Below are 15236 nucleotides of genomic sequence, written 5' to 3'. Positions count from 1 at the left end.
CACTTATTCTTTTATTTTCATGAATTTATTGAATAATATTTATTAAACATCTGCCTAGATATGCAATACTTTTATGGGCACCAATAATATGGTTCACTAAATGTAAAAATCCATTCTCTCACTGGGTGTGGTGGTGCATGCCTGTAAACCCAGTGGCACGGGAGGATCTAGAGTTCAAAGCCAGCCTCAACAACTTAGCAAGGCTCTAAGCAATTCAGTGAGGCCCCTATCTCTAAATAAAATTTAAAAATAGGGCTGGAGATGTGGCTCAGTGTTTGAGTGTCCTTGAGTTCAATTCCTATTACCAAAAAAAAAAAAAAAGAAATCCATTCTCTCATAAAGTTGATATTGTAGTAGGTGATGAGGAGGTAAATGAAGGCAATATATAAATTAATAGTAGGTTGAAGTAATAGATATTTCTATGTGCTAAATAATATGAGGAAAATCGAGCAAGGCAATGGGGGAAAAAGGATGTGGAACAGCATTGCAATTTAGGCAGGGTGGCCAGGGTTAAGAGGTGCTAATTAAGCACAGATTTATTTATGCCAGTTTTGGCTGCATGTATTTTAAAGCTGTGTCACTAGGTGCATTTTATTTGTAATCAAGAAGTGTTTCTGATAGATGGATTCTTCGGACATTTTAAAAATCTCCCTTTATCTCTAAACATATTTTTGTTTTAAAAGTCTATTTTATCTAATGTTGGTATGGCCACTCCAGCTTCCGTGAGGTTGCTATCCACATGTTATATCTTCTTCTATCCTTTTTCCTTCAATCTATTGCATTTTATAATATTACGTGTGTCTTCTGTAGACAGTATAATGTTAAATCCTTGTCTTTTAATCCAGTCTGGCAATCCCAATATTTTGATTGGTTATTTAATCCATTCAAATTTAGTATTGTTATTTCTGTTTTCTTTTTCCACATTTTTCAAATTGGTGCACTATAGTTGTGTGTAATGATGGGATCTGTTGTCACATATTCGTGCATGCACACAATACAACACAATACAACAATATCATTTTGCCTACAACACTTCCCATCTTCTCTCTCCCTCCCTCCTCTCACCTCACCCTTCCTCTACTGATCTCCCTTTGATTTCCATGGGATCCACCCCCATCTTTCTTTTCCTTTTTCCTTTCTAGCTTCCACATATGAGTGTTCTTAATGATGTAGTTAGATTCATACATATTTTACTTTTTTGTTTGCTATGTTTCATGTGTTTTATCACTCCTGTTTTCCCCTTTACAACTTTCTTTTGCCTGAGTGAATTTTTCTGATCTAACATAGCATTCTAATGTCTTTACTAATTTTTAACTATTTTAAGTGTTTGCTATATGATTTACTATATACAACTTCACAACAGAATCAGCTTCACAGTTATATTATCTTGATGGCAGTGATACATAGAAACATGTTCCTTGGGTAAGAGTTTCAACCATGCCTATTTTGAAAAAGCTCCCCAGTGAATGAGACCTACCCCTGGTTAAGAACTGAGCACACCTCTCCCTTCACAGACACCATAGTGCCTACTATATATTTCTGACACTAAAATTTAGTATATGACCAGAATACAAAAGGTTTCAGATATTAATATTGAATTATGATAACCATTAGCCACCAGCCATGATCCTACCAAGAGAAGCCACATGATCTTCCAAGTAGCAATTAGAATAAACACTATGCAAGATAATGCTTATGAAAATACAGTCACATTATAGAAACTTAAAAAAAAAATAAGCTCCACAAAATTGAGAAACGTGTAGTATTTTGGAATCGGATCATTTTGAGTAGCTTCACATATAAAATCAAATGCCTTTCTCTTTTTAAATAATTGACTTATCAGTGAGCTCTCATGTGACTGGTACTGTAGAGCTGTGAAAAGAGGAGGTCACAAAGTCAAATACTGCTTGGGACTGAAGGATCACCACCACACTGCTCACTCTCATGACTACCAGATGGAGTAGACCTTGACAGAAGATCACAATTCCTTGTCATGTGGACCACTGTAAGTCTTTATGTCATGGCACCTAGCTATCACCAAAGCAAACAATCCTAGAGACAGCAAATCAGAACCCCCGATTCTTTTATGACTTAGCCTTGAAAGTCACATGTCCTTAGTTCTGCAATATCCTACTGGCTGCACAGGACAGCCACCTTCAGAGTAGCAGGGACTTCAGAACTGTGAAAGATGACCTTTGGGACCATCTCGAAGGTCTGGCTAACCACAAAGAGTAAATAAATGATAACTGTAACATGCCTGGTGTACTTGAAGATTTTGGAAACTGTTAGAGAGCAGCTTTCTTTTCTCTGTACCACCTTCTGAAACAGGAAATAATTCCAATGATTTCTCAATAACTCTAAGTAAATGTGGTTATTTTTATTGTCATGATCTTCCCATTAAAGACTTCTTTCAAAGACCAGTTATTTAAGGAAGTATGAGGAAGCCTTCTGATGTAAATAGGTAATCAACTTTGGAGTATAACTAGGAAGCCGGTATTTCAATTTTCTTCGAAAAGAAAATTCAATTTTATTTCCAAGAAAAAATAATTAAAATAAAATCTTACACTATTTCAATCTCCAGCACTATAAAATTTATAGTAAGTAACTCTGATCAAGTACTAAGGAATTTGGATTAGGATTGTGCCGGTTATTCTTCAATATCAACAGACACACACACACACACACACACACACACACACACACAAGAAAAAAATAAATTTTCATTTTTTACTCTTCAGGTTGCCTGACTTGGAACAAGTCATAATCTTTAAACTAAGGCAATTAGATGTCTTTGAAAATATAAAATTTATACACATTCACAGTAAAAACAACAAAAAATGTATACAGATTACAAGAATTGAATAAACTATTCCTTTGGGTTCTCATGTACTCTTTAAGGTAAAGATGACTGCTAAACGACCTTTTAACAGATTTAGCTTGACTTTTGTTTGGTGTAAATGCAAAAAGATTTCAGAAGTTGCTATAATGGTCTCCACACTAGCTCATGTGCCTCCCAAATTAAAATTTTATATCAGCAAACACAGCCCTAATTTGATTACCAAGAGAAATCTAAGATGTTAAGAATTCTCCACATTGGTTCGATGGGCTATTTGGTGTTAACTTCTTATTTTCTGGCCTGTTTCTTTCCACTAATAAAAGGAAGGGCTGCTAAATTTTGGAGCATTTAAAAGCTGACCAGAAAAGACAAGTTAAAAGGTCAGAGGAAAGCAGACAGACAAAAGTATGTAAATATATCACTTTAAAAAGCCTTAATTAAGGCACAGTGCATTGAAAGCTGAAGAGAATCAAGCCATGTCTCATTTTAGACCCCCAAAGATCTTTCCTTTGACCAAAAATCCTTCTTCCTGGCAGACAACTTGAAATTTAGGAACACTTGCTTTGTTAGCAAGCTGTCAAGTGATACGCTCACACTCAGGCTTTTTGAAGTTTGATCTGCCATAATTTACGCCTCCTCTTTCTGTGCAGCAATTCGGGTCATGTTGTTCTCTCCGGGATAATGAAGAATAAAGATATTTAGGGCCAGTCTTCAACTCACTTCACGTTTCACCCTACATCACAGCACCTTCCCACCAGCATCTATATGCCACTCCATGAAAACAATTGCTCTCAGAAAATTCTACTGTTCTCAGTCATTTTAAATGTAACTGCATGAAAACAGCTCATCAAATTTATATATTCACCAGGGAGCCTGTGGTTCAAGCCACACCTAGGCAGGGCAAGGCCGATGTTCCAAATCTTCATTCTGAGTATGTGTGGTTTACCCCCACAAAAGCTATCTGAATTCAAGTGAGCCTTTTCATGCCTTAGCAACTTTGCAGAAAGTGGCTTACCCTCTGTTCTGGAGAAGACCTCTGAATCTTTTCACTAGAGACACTATTTAAATTGCTCAAGGGTTCAGAAGATATACCGGGTTGCTGTATATCCTTCTTTGGATGATCAGAATGATACTGCTATTTAATATATACATGGCAGAGGTGTCTGACTGCCCACCACTAATTGGTTCTCCGTCTTTATTGCATAAACTTGTTTCTATAAGCAGCTGCCCAGCTAGACACCACCCTCCCCCAAACCAACCTCATGTAAACTCCACTCACATGCTACTGGCCAAAACCAGTCACATGAGCCCAACATCTAGATGGACCAGACCTAGCCTGCAGAATGTGGGTGGTGACTAGTGATTTAATTCCCCTCCAAGCTGTGTGGAGGATAGGCTTTCATGTTATCTTGCCTCTGGCCACAAGCCTGGGCACCACCTATTGAAGATGGCTACGCTGGAACAGCTTCAGAAGGAGCCAGAACACCTAAGTCAGAGTTTGGGGGAAGAGCCACCTAAGAAGAGTTGCTAGATCAAGAAGGATCTGAACCCTGGGTAATAGAAAAAAATTTGTGTTAAGACATTGCATTTTGGGGAGATTTTGCTAGTGTAGTTCACCTACTCTGACTAAATGGTAAAATCAAAACACATGCAACTGTACATTTGCTTGAGATCTCAGATTCTTAATAATGGCAGATGGCCACAAGGCCAAGAAGGCTCAGCAAAAGCTATAGTTTGGATCTTAAATTGCCCCCGCAAAGGCCCATGTGTTAAAGAGCTGGTCCCAGTTTGACACTGTTGAGAGGTGGGAAATTCTTAAGGAGTGGGATCTAGTGCAAAATTCTTAGGTCATTGAGGACATGCCCTAAAAGAGGACTGTGGGAACCAGGTCTCTGCTCTTCTGTATTGCCGTCACGAGTGGAATGGCTTTGTTCCACCACATGCTCCCACTGTGACATGCTGTACCCTCACCAGAGGTCTAAACATAATGTGTCTGTTCAATCATGGCCAGAAACTTCCAAAACTGTGAGCCAAAATAAATCTCATTTTTTTTTTTACAAGTTGATTTATCTCAGGAATTTGTTACAGTAATGGAAAGCTGATTAGCCCAGCAAGAGAGGCATAAAAACCCAAGAAGGAGAATTAAGTTCATTTCCTGGGTCAGCACCTCTGAAGTATCTGCTCTTAGAAAAATCACTTCATTTTTCTGAAGCAATAAGGAATAAGATAGACAGCTTGGACATCCATAAAGCCATTTAAAAAAAAAAAGTCGTAAGCAGTAAAAATTGCAAACAATAAGTTTGCCATACTGAAAAATGAGCAAACTAGCAATGATTAGATGGCTATATAGCACTCTTAATACTGTGTAATCTTTCATCTGGCAGATAACCTAGAGAAAAGAATTGCAATGATAAAACCCATAGAAATATCCAGCTTTCAGGGGAAAAGGACGAGATTAAAAAAAAAAAATCAGAAAACAGAAACGAAGTAAGAGAAGAAATCAAAGAAGGTAAAACTGATTTCCAAAAGGAGTTGAAGTTTGTGGATTTATATGTAGTTTTTAATACCTAGAAGTTAGAGATGGCACAGAAAATGTTTTGATGACCTGAGAAATTGATTCATTCCTTTGTTTATTCAACACGTTTCCTAAGCAACTAATTGGTGTTCAGGCCCGTGATGAGCACCAGGGATGAACTGTAAACAGATAGTGTTCTATCTTCTTGGAGCTCACTATCCTAAAAAGAGAATAAATAATCACAATCCATAACATCATATCACACTGGATGTCCTAATGGCAGAAGCTTAATTTTCTTTTATTCAAAAATGCACCAAGATTAGCAGAGGAAAGAAAAAAAAAAAACCCATTTCCCTCCCACTATAACTGTCTTTCTAAATTCTATTTTAGCAACCTGAAAGGGACAAATTGGCTGAAGAAAGAGAAAATTCTAAGTCTTTACCAGACCGTGACAAAAATAGGGCTAAATAATTATTTCTAAGAAAATGAAATTACTTTTTTATCACCATCCACTGAATGGCTTTCCCAATTGTCCCCTGTAAGTCCATAATAGTGCTCGTTGCAGAACGCACCATTCCTGACAATAGACGATACAACCGAAAAAAATTAGTCTCCTGTGTGCAAAATAACACTTTCACAACAATGGGCAATTCAGGCCTGCTCTCTCTAGACCTTTGCCGCAAAGAATACCAGCGCAGGCTAATTATATGAGCTAGCTGAAAATTGTGTGCGTAATGGAAAGGCAACCCCCTAAAGAGTAGCTGAGAAAAGGTCTTCCCATCAAATACAAAACAACGGGAAAAAACTCAAAGAGCAAACAGGACAGCATGTGCCTGGGCATTCTCATTAGCATACTGCCTTTAGCTGCTGCTCTTGATGCACACAAAGGAGTGGTCAAATTCCCTGCCTTGTAAAAGAGGCCATCCGTGATAAGAGAAGTCACCCTAAGGATGACTGAGTGCTTTGTCACATGGGCACACATGGATCATTCTTATGTTGAAGACCATCATCACTTTGTGGAGCAAACTTGGTTCATGTCAATGAAAGAACTGCACAGAATCAAAGGCAAGTGTCAGGCTGATGTGCACACTGGGCGATCACTGACTGAGGTCCACAGGGTATGCTGGAGCAAACCCCTACTGTTCCCAGTTGTACTTTTCAAGCCTCCTTCACATCTGATGGGTGAAAGGTAGTGCAAGATATTTGGGAAAAGAGTCACTCAGGGAAAGTTTGACTGGGTCTTGTAACACCCACATACCCAAACAAACAACAGGTCCAATACAATCAAAACAGACGTAAAGCACCATCATGTAGCATGAGCTCCAGACAATCTATAGCAACTTGGGGTCCAGGCGGGAACCACCGCCAGCTCAAACCGTGGAATTTTTTTATTTGTTTATTTTAGATTTACAAGACAGTAGAGTGTGTTTTGACAGATTATATTTACATGGAGTACAATCCATTTCAATTAGGATCCCATTCTTGTAGTTACACATGATTTGGAGTTACACTGGTTGTGTGTTCGTGTATGAACATAGGAAAGTTATGTCTGAATCATTTTATGTCTTTCCTATTTCCATTCTCATTCCCTTCCCTTCATTCCCATTTGTCTAATCCAATGACCTTTTCTTTTTCTCCTCCCTACCCTCCCTTCAGCCTTTGGTTTGGGGGGTTGGCTTATTTCACTTAGCATGATAGTCTACCGTTTCATCCATTTACTAGCAAATGCCATGATTTCATTCTTCTTTGGGGCTGAGTAATATTCTGCTGTGTATATGTACCATGTTTTCTTTATCCATTCATTTGTCAAAAGGCACTAATGCCCTTCAAACTGTAGAATTTAAGAAGGCCTTAATGAGGGACTATTCCCAAAGGTTTGGGCAGAATGAAGGACTATTAATAACTAATCCCTAAGTTGGAGAGAGAGAAAAAAAGAGAATGAAAGTAAGGGGCAATAAAAGAACAGGAGAGGGAAAAAGAGATTGAATAAAAGTCATGGCCTTTTTTCCCGTAACTTCATTGAGGATATCATTAACCCGCAACGATGACACCAGGAGAGAGCTGTTTTACCTTCTTGTCTCTCTCTAATCTCTTTCTCATGCACCAACTTGGTCAAATCCAAAGATAAAACAATGTCAAAAGAGCCCAGAGTGGGGCTGGGGTTATGGCTCAGAGGCAGAGGGCTCACCTAGCATGAGTGAGGCACTGGGTTCAATTCTCAGCACCCAATATAAATAAATAAAATAAAGACCCATTGACAACTAAAAAAAATATTTTAAAAAAAGAGCCCAGAGCATACTGATGAAGTCCACAGAGGCCAACGTTTCTGGGCAAAGACAAAGACTATCCCACAGGGAAGGGGGGTAGGGCATGGGTGGGGTAAACAGAGGGGACTCATCACAATGGGATCTTTTATCAAGATTAGAGCTCATACAAAAATGCTAATAGGTCTCTCCTTCCATCATAAATGGAGCCAATTTACAGGCCTGCGTTGTTGAACTGCACTAATTCAACTCAGAGCTCAAATCCAGCATGAAGCATTATAATAAATTCAAGAGTCTGGGTAGTCAAGAGGTTCCGACAGAGAGGCCTGGGACATCAAGGCTGGCCATTCCTGTCCTGTCTGCCCACACTGGGCCTGACCTAGAACAGCAGGTGGTATCTCTGAGTGAGGTTCAGGGGATTCTGCACACAGCAGAATTTAAATTATGAAACATTTGTTGCTTGTACCCAAGGAGTTTCATAGCCCATGTGCCCTTCTCCAGGGGCACCTGCCTCCTGGGTCACGGGTTCCATTTACCATAAATGCTACCTTAGCCAAAGATCAGCCTCTAAGGACAGTTGAAGAATAAGGCATCTTCCTTCAAGCAAATGTTCTAGATCTATTTTCCTAGAATTTCAGTTGAAAGCAGGTTAGATGAGGTTACTTACTTTGGTTTCATTTCCTCTGGTATCAGCCTCCCGTATCCCCAGGGAAGGAAGTGAACAGATTACTGGGGGCTGCTTCAACTCCTTCCTCCCACAAGCACTAAAGCACTATTTTGTATATTAGAAAAGGAAGTGTGTGTGTGTATGTGTGTGCGTGTGTGTGTGTGTGTGTGTGTGTGTGTGTGTGTGTGTAAGAGAGAGAGAGAAATATGGAGGAGGAAGGACCCCTGGATGATGAAATCAACTATACCTCTTAGCTAAACAATCTTCTAAATTTGTCAAACAAGTACACAGCAAAATGAATCTCAAATTACTTTTTTCATCCATTTACTGGCAAATTAAAGGCATAGCCACACGCCCAGCACCAAATGCACATCCTTTGTCCAACATTGTTAGACTCTGCTCTTTCCAGGTACCATCAAAACTCATCGGAATCTCAAGCCAACAGTGGCTCCCGCTATGTGTGAAGCAAGGAGCTGGATTCACTTGCCCTCAGGTTGAAGAGGATATAGTGGGCTCTCTCATGCAGATTGTAAACCAAAGCAGGGAAGTCAGAGAGGGCTGCGGCTGGGAATGGGGATGTACCACTAACCTGAAATTATAACCGAAATTCATACAGGGAGGCATTTTTCTAGGATAGTGTCCAGGATGCATATCATATTTTCAAAAGGATTGATGGCCTTTAAAATAACTACACAGTATTTCTTAATAAGTGCAGATTTAGGGACAGATAAGTTGAGGTCCATCTCCAGAGTGTGACCCATTTGGTCCCTGGTCCATCCTTGTCACCAACGGGAGCTACTCAGAGTCCAATGTCAAGCCTGAACATGAACAGAGTCTTATTTTCTAAATGATTTCAGAAATGTTTGGGGATGCATATTTAAAATTAAATTAAACATGTGAAGAGTGGAACTTACCTTTTCGTTCTGTTAAATAAAGAATTGAGGTCAGATTGCAGATTTTTGCATTTCTCTGTCAGTTGGAGTGACTTCTCATCCAGATATGTGCTGTTTCAAGAAAGAGATTAAAAGAAAAGATTGATTTAAAATGAAAGTGTATAAGATATTGTTAATCAAAATCAGATTTAATTGATAAAGGGCATCTAAATGAAGTCTGACTTTCATTCTATTATTGGATGTCTCCAGGGAGAAGGAAATTGATATTTTCACCTCTGAGGAGTCTAAATTAAAAAAAAAAAAAAGACAAAATCAGTTTACACTATGAAGTAAAGTTGCAAAAAAAAAAAAAGTTAAAAAAAAACTTTGTTGAAGATGTCATATTTCCAGGTTTTCATATTTTAAGGATAATATTTATAATGAACAGGGTACTACTGAACAGTTTTAATTACCACCTATGTAAATAGTGTTTATTTTAAAAAGATGTTGTCTCAGGTAGGAAGCATGCAGATCCAAGAGATTAATAGCTCTTGACTAAAGAACATGGGTAAAGCTGGCCTTGTAGCTGTGATATAAGGGCCTGGTGCTCTTGCTTTATGAACTTGGAAAATTAAGGCAGAATAAAACCAAAAGCAGACTAAGGACATGGGTTTTGGAGCCTTGGACACAATGAGGCGCCTGGACATGGGCATGTTATTAAACTGCTCCATGAATAGGTTTCTGCGTCTCTAATGCAAAGATAATGGTCCTCACTTCACAGTGTTATTGCCACAATCCTACACAAAGCATTGTAAAACACCTGATACTGTGCCTCAGACAAGCAGGAGCTCAGAAAATACAGTATCACCTTCACCAATGCAGGTGGGCATCACCCGAGTCCATTGAGGGCCAGATAGAACAAGAGAGAAGGAAGGATAAATTCACTCTCTTTTCTGGAGTTGGGACATACAACTTCTCTTGTCCTCCAATATCAGTGATTCTGGTTCTCAGGCTGTGAGATCTAGACTGGGACTTATGCCAGATGATTCTTGGGTCTTTGGAGCCAGAATGGAATTTCCACCAATGGCCCCCTTTGTTCACAGGTATTTGGCCTGAACTACACCATCAGCCTTCCAGGGTCTCTGACTTGCATACAGCTCATCATGGAACTTCTTTGTCTCCATAATCAGAGCGAATTCTTCATCATAAATCATTCTATATAGCTATATGTGTTCTATTGGCTCTAACACATGGACTCAAATTATTTCACTCTTGCTATATTGCTGGGAGCCACAGCCAATTAATATGATGCATGGCATTTTTGATTGAAAGGTGATGCCAGCTAGCCATTGAGATGATATGATTATGTTAAAAATTACATTCATATGGATACCGGACTCCTGCTGCGGGACTCCTGGAGAGTTCCCATTGGTTGGGAAAGTGCAGTAGGAGGGAATTCCGGGGAGGCGCTTGCGCTAGAGTTCCGGGAAGGAACCGGCAGAACGCCGCGTGGGTGGATCGGGAAGCTTCCCGGGGCACGGACGTGTTATTGGCGGTTCTTTCAAATAAAGTTTGTTCCTGTTTGAGTGGCTCGTGATCTTGTGCCCAGCCAGAGACTGCGGCAACTGGTGGCCCTGTACGGGGAGCGCCTGAAGCTTGGAGGTGAGTAAAATTGCTCGCCCCTGAGGGAAGGCGACAGAATGGGTGACCATTTCAAAAAACAATGTGTTCTTCTTTTGATTTATTTTGTTTTTGTTTCAAGCTGCCTATCCCTAGAACTTTCTCAGGCAAACTGGGAAAAATGGTTGGCTCAAGGCTTGAAGTTGTTTGGCCCAGAGAAAGAGAAAATTGATACAACTATTCTTTGCTCCGTTTTTGTTTCATTCTGTTTCGGTTTCGTTTTATGCTACCTTACTGGGTTGTGTTACCTTTATAGTAGATTAGAAACTAGTAAAAAACAAACCGAAAAACTGTTAAGTAAATTATTAGAGGTCCAAACTGTGGTAGAAAACATGTCAGGTCAAGCAAAAGAGAAGGTCTCTCCAGCTAGTCAGACAGAAGAAAATTTGAAGAAAGAAAGCTTAGAGGAAAAACGACCATCAAGTGGGGAGTTACAACAGGAGGCTGCTACTAACTCCGTTCTATCACCAGAGGGCGTAACAGCTGAGCGGCCCTCAACTCCCGTAGTTGATGCACAAAATCCTAAGGCAAGATCCCAAAGACTAGCATGCCCTGTACTTGAGCAGGCAGGAGGGCAACGAATCCACCGTGCTTTAGATTTCAAAACAGTAAAGCAATTAAAGGAGGCTGTAACAACCTATGGCCCGCAAGCACCCTTCACCATAAGCATGGTCGAATCTATTACCAACTTAGACATGACACCAGCAGATTGGGCTAACATGTGTCGATCTGTGCTAAATGGAGGACAATATTTGTTATGGAAGGTTGCCAATGAGGAATTCTGCATGGAGACAGCTAGGCGAAATACAGCAGCCGGTTACCCTCAAAGAAATCTGGAGATGTTGTTAGGAAAGGGACCTTATGAGGGTCAACGGCAACAAATTGAATATGATCCTGGTGTATACGCACAAATTGCTGCAGATGCAGTTAGGGCATGGAAAACTTTACAGGGGCATGGAGATTTACAAGGACAGTTATCTAAGGTAATACAAGGAACTAACGAACCTTACGCTGAATTTGTAGATAGGCTTATTCAGACAGCTTCTAGAATATTTGGAGATGTAGAACAGGCAATGCCATTTATAAAACAACTGGCTTATGAACAAGCAAATCGTTGCTGCAGAGAGGTCATTAGACCATGGAAACATGAAGATTTAAACACATATATTAAATTATGTAGAGACATTAATGAACAAGGACAAGTCTTAGCAGCAGTACAACAGGCTTTAGATGCCAGGCCAAAAACATGCTACAATTGTGATCAGACAGGACATTTTAAAAGGAATTGCCCCATAGGAGGAGGGTTTAACAAAGCTAGGTATCAAAGGAATAGAATACCAGGTATTTGCCCACGATGCTGTAGAGGGAGACATTGGGCTAATGAATGCCGTTCTCAAACCACCATAGAGGGCACTCCGTTATCAAAAAACGGACAAGGATCAAGTGTTTACCCACGATATCGTGGAGAAAGGCATCAGGCTCCATTGCCAAAAAACGGACTGGAGGGCCCAATGCTCCGGGGCCCAAAACCACAAATATACGGGGCAATGGAGGAACCCAGCAGCACCATCAAGGTAGTGCCCAGGACACATTATCCATTAAATCCCTCATCAGACAAACTAGAGGGAGCGCAGGGCTGGACATCTGCGCCTCCGCAAGAGCAGTACTAACTCCAGAGATGGGAATTCAAATCATTCCCACAGGAGTAAAAGGACCTCTTCCCCAAGGAACGGTAGGCTTATTATTGGGACGCAGTTCTTCCACACTAAAAGGACTTATGATAAGTCCCGGGGTAATTGATCCCGATTATGAAGGTGAAATAAAAATTATAGCTAGTTCTCCAAGAGGCATATCAGTTATCTCACCAGGGGATAGAATAGCACAGTTACTAATAATACCCAGTCTACATGATAAATTTTCTAGTCGTACTGTAGAAAGAGGTACCAGGGGATTGGGCTCCACAGGTGTAGATTGGGCTATGCTGTCTTTAAATTTAGATTCTCGCCCCATGCTAAAACTAAATATTCAAGGATACGACTTTAATGGGCTACTGGACACAGGTGCAGACCTTAGCATCATATCTAGTCAGGAATGGCCAAAACATTGGCCATTACAACAAGCCACTCAAACGCTTCGAGGCCTAGGAGTGGCTACTAATCCCCATAGAAGTGCAATGGTATTAGATTGGAAGGATCCTGAAGGATGTGAGGGAACTATACAGCCATATGTATTGGATCATCTTCCTATAAATTTATGGGGACGAGATGTCCTAGATCAATTAGGTTTAACGTTAACAAATAACATCAATCCTAATGCGCCCACTACTAGGGCTAAACAAGGTTTTAAAAAAGAAAAAAGATTAGGAAAACAAGGACAAAATATAGCAACACCAATTCAAATAGATCAAGGAACAGACAGACATGGGTTGGATTTTCAGAAAGGGCCACTGAGACAATAAAAATTACTTGGAAATCAGAAAGACCAGTGTGGGTTCCTCAGTGGCCCCTGACTAAAGAAAAGATACAAGTAGCCCATGATCTGGTTAAACAACAATTAGCGAAAGGACATATACAACCTTCCATATCTCCCCATAATACTCCCATTTTTGTTATTAAAAAGAAATCTGGTAAATGGAGATTATTACAAGATTTAAGAGCCATTAATAATGAGATGGTTATTATGGGACCTGCTCAATCAGGGATTCCCCAATTGTCTGCTTTACCAAAAACCTGGTATGTTTTAGCTATAGATATTAAAGATTGTTTTTTTTCAATTCCTATTCATCCTGAGGATAGTCCACATTTTGCATTTACTATCCCTGCACTAAATCATGAAGGTCCTGATCAGAGATATGAATGGAAAGTACTCCCTCAGGGGATGGCTAATAGTCCAACTATGTGTCAAATTTATGTTAACAAAGCAATCCAACCACTTAGAAATCAAAATCCTGAACTACAAATATTTCACTATATGGATGATATGTTATTGGCACATAAAGATAAAAACACACTGCTAGAATGTTATGCCACACTTACAAATTTATTAAAAGGTTATAATCTAGAGATAGCAATAGATAAAGTACAATTAAATCTTCCAATTAATTATCTAGGAGTTCTGTTATCCTCAACCATGGTCCGTCCACCAAAAATTCAAATACGAGTAGATCAACTCAAATCACTTAATGACTTTCAAAAGTTATTGGGAGACATAAATTGGATAAGGCCTTATCTAGGCATACCAACAGGAGAGCTAGGACCTTTATTTGATATCCTAAAAGATCCATCAGATCCAAATTCACCCCACATGTTAACGCCTGAAGCAAGAAAGGCATTAAAAATCATTGAAACATATATGGAAAATATGCACTTGGATAGAATTGATATAAGTTTGCCTTTATTATTTATTGTACTACCAACAAAAAATATTCCTACAGGAGTATTTTGGCAAGAAGGTCCATTATTGTGGATACATTTATCTTATTCTCCTAATACTATTCTTACTAGATATCCTGAGGCTGTAGGACAATTAATACTCAAAGGAATAAAAGCAGCAAAGGGAGTGTTTGGGATTTCTCCCAATAAAATTATTACTCCATATACTATGGATCAAATTGATGAGTTAGCCAATGAGTTAAATACTTGGGCAATAATCATGTGTAAATCTAATGTTTCATTTGATAATCACTTGCCATCTAATCCTTTGTTGTCTTTTTGGTCTAAACATCCTGTAGTTTTTCCAAAAATGACAAGAAAGACCCCTATCATGAATGCTCCAAATATATTCACTGATGGGTCAAATAATGGTACAGCAGCAGTAGTTACCCCTGATCAAACTTTTACATTTTTAGTACCCAAACAATCAGCTCAAAAGGTAGAGCTTAATGCAGTATTACAAGCTTTTATGATGTTTAAAGATTCTGTATTTAATTTATTTTCTGATAGTCAATATGTAGTTAATGCTATAGTATCCCTTGAAGATGCAGGTAGGATTTCCCCTTCTTCTACTGTTTTCTCTTTGTTTTCCACTATACAAAGTCTAATCTGGGACAGAAAAGATCCATTCTTTATAGGACATATCAGGGCACATACAGGATTGCCTGGAGCCCTTAGTTTGGGCAATGAATTAGCAGATAAATCTACACATGACATACATATTTTCTCCACAATAGAAGAAGCTATAAATTTTCATAAAAGGTTCCATGTCAATGCTAATACTTTACAAAAACATTTTAAAATAACTAAAGAACAAGCCAGACATATAATAAAACAATGTCAAAATTGTGTGACATTTTTACCACAAGTTAATCTTGGAGTCAATCCTAGAGGACTGATACCTAACCATATTTGGCAGATGGACGTCACACACTTGCCAAAATTTGGAAAATTAAAATATTTGCATGTTA

At 39.2% G+C, this 15236-nt stretch overlaps 1 protein-coding gene across 1 annotated transcript in view; it reads right to left on the bottom strand.

The window, feature by feature from the left end:
• The window catches only part of St8sia6 (ST8 alpha-N-acetyl-neuraminide alpha-2,8-sialyltransferase 6), a 116810-nt gene that overhangs the window by 43337 nt on the left and 58237 nt on the right, over window positions 1-15236 (bottom strand). The window contains exon 4 of the mRNA XM_076872893.1: window positions 9197-9286. Coding sequence (XP_076729008.1) covers window positions 9197-9286 — 90 coding nt within the window. The remainder of the gene's footprint in view (window positions 1-9196; window positions 9287-15236) is intronic.

Source organism: Callospermophilus lateralis, chromosome 13 (assembly GCF_048772815.1).
Source record: "Callospermophilus lateralis isolate mCalLat2 chromosome 13, mCalLat2.hap1, whole genome shotgun sequence".
Lineage (NCBI taxonomy): Eukaryota > Metazoa > Chordata > Mammalia > Rodentia > Sciuridae > Callospermophilus > Callospermophilus lateralis.
Note: the sequence above shows the minus strand (reverse complement) of the source record. Positions and strands in the feature narration are given on the sequence as shown.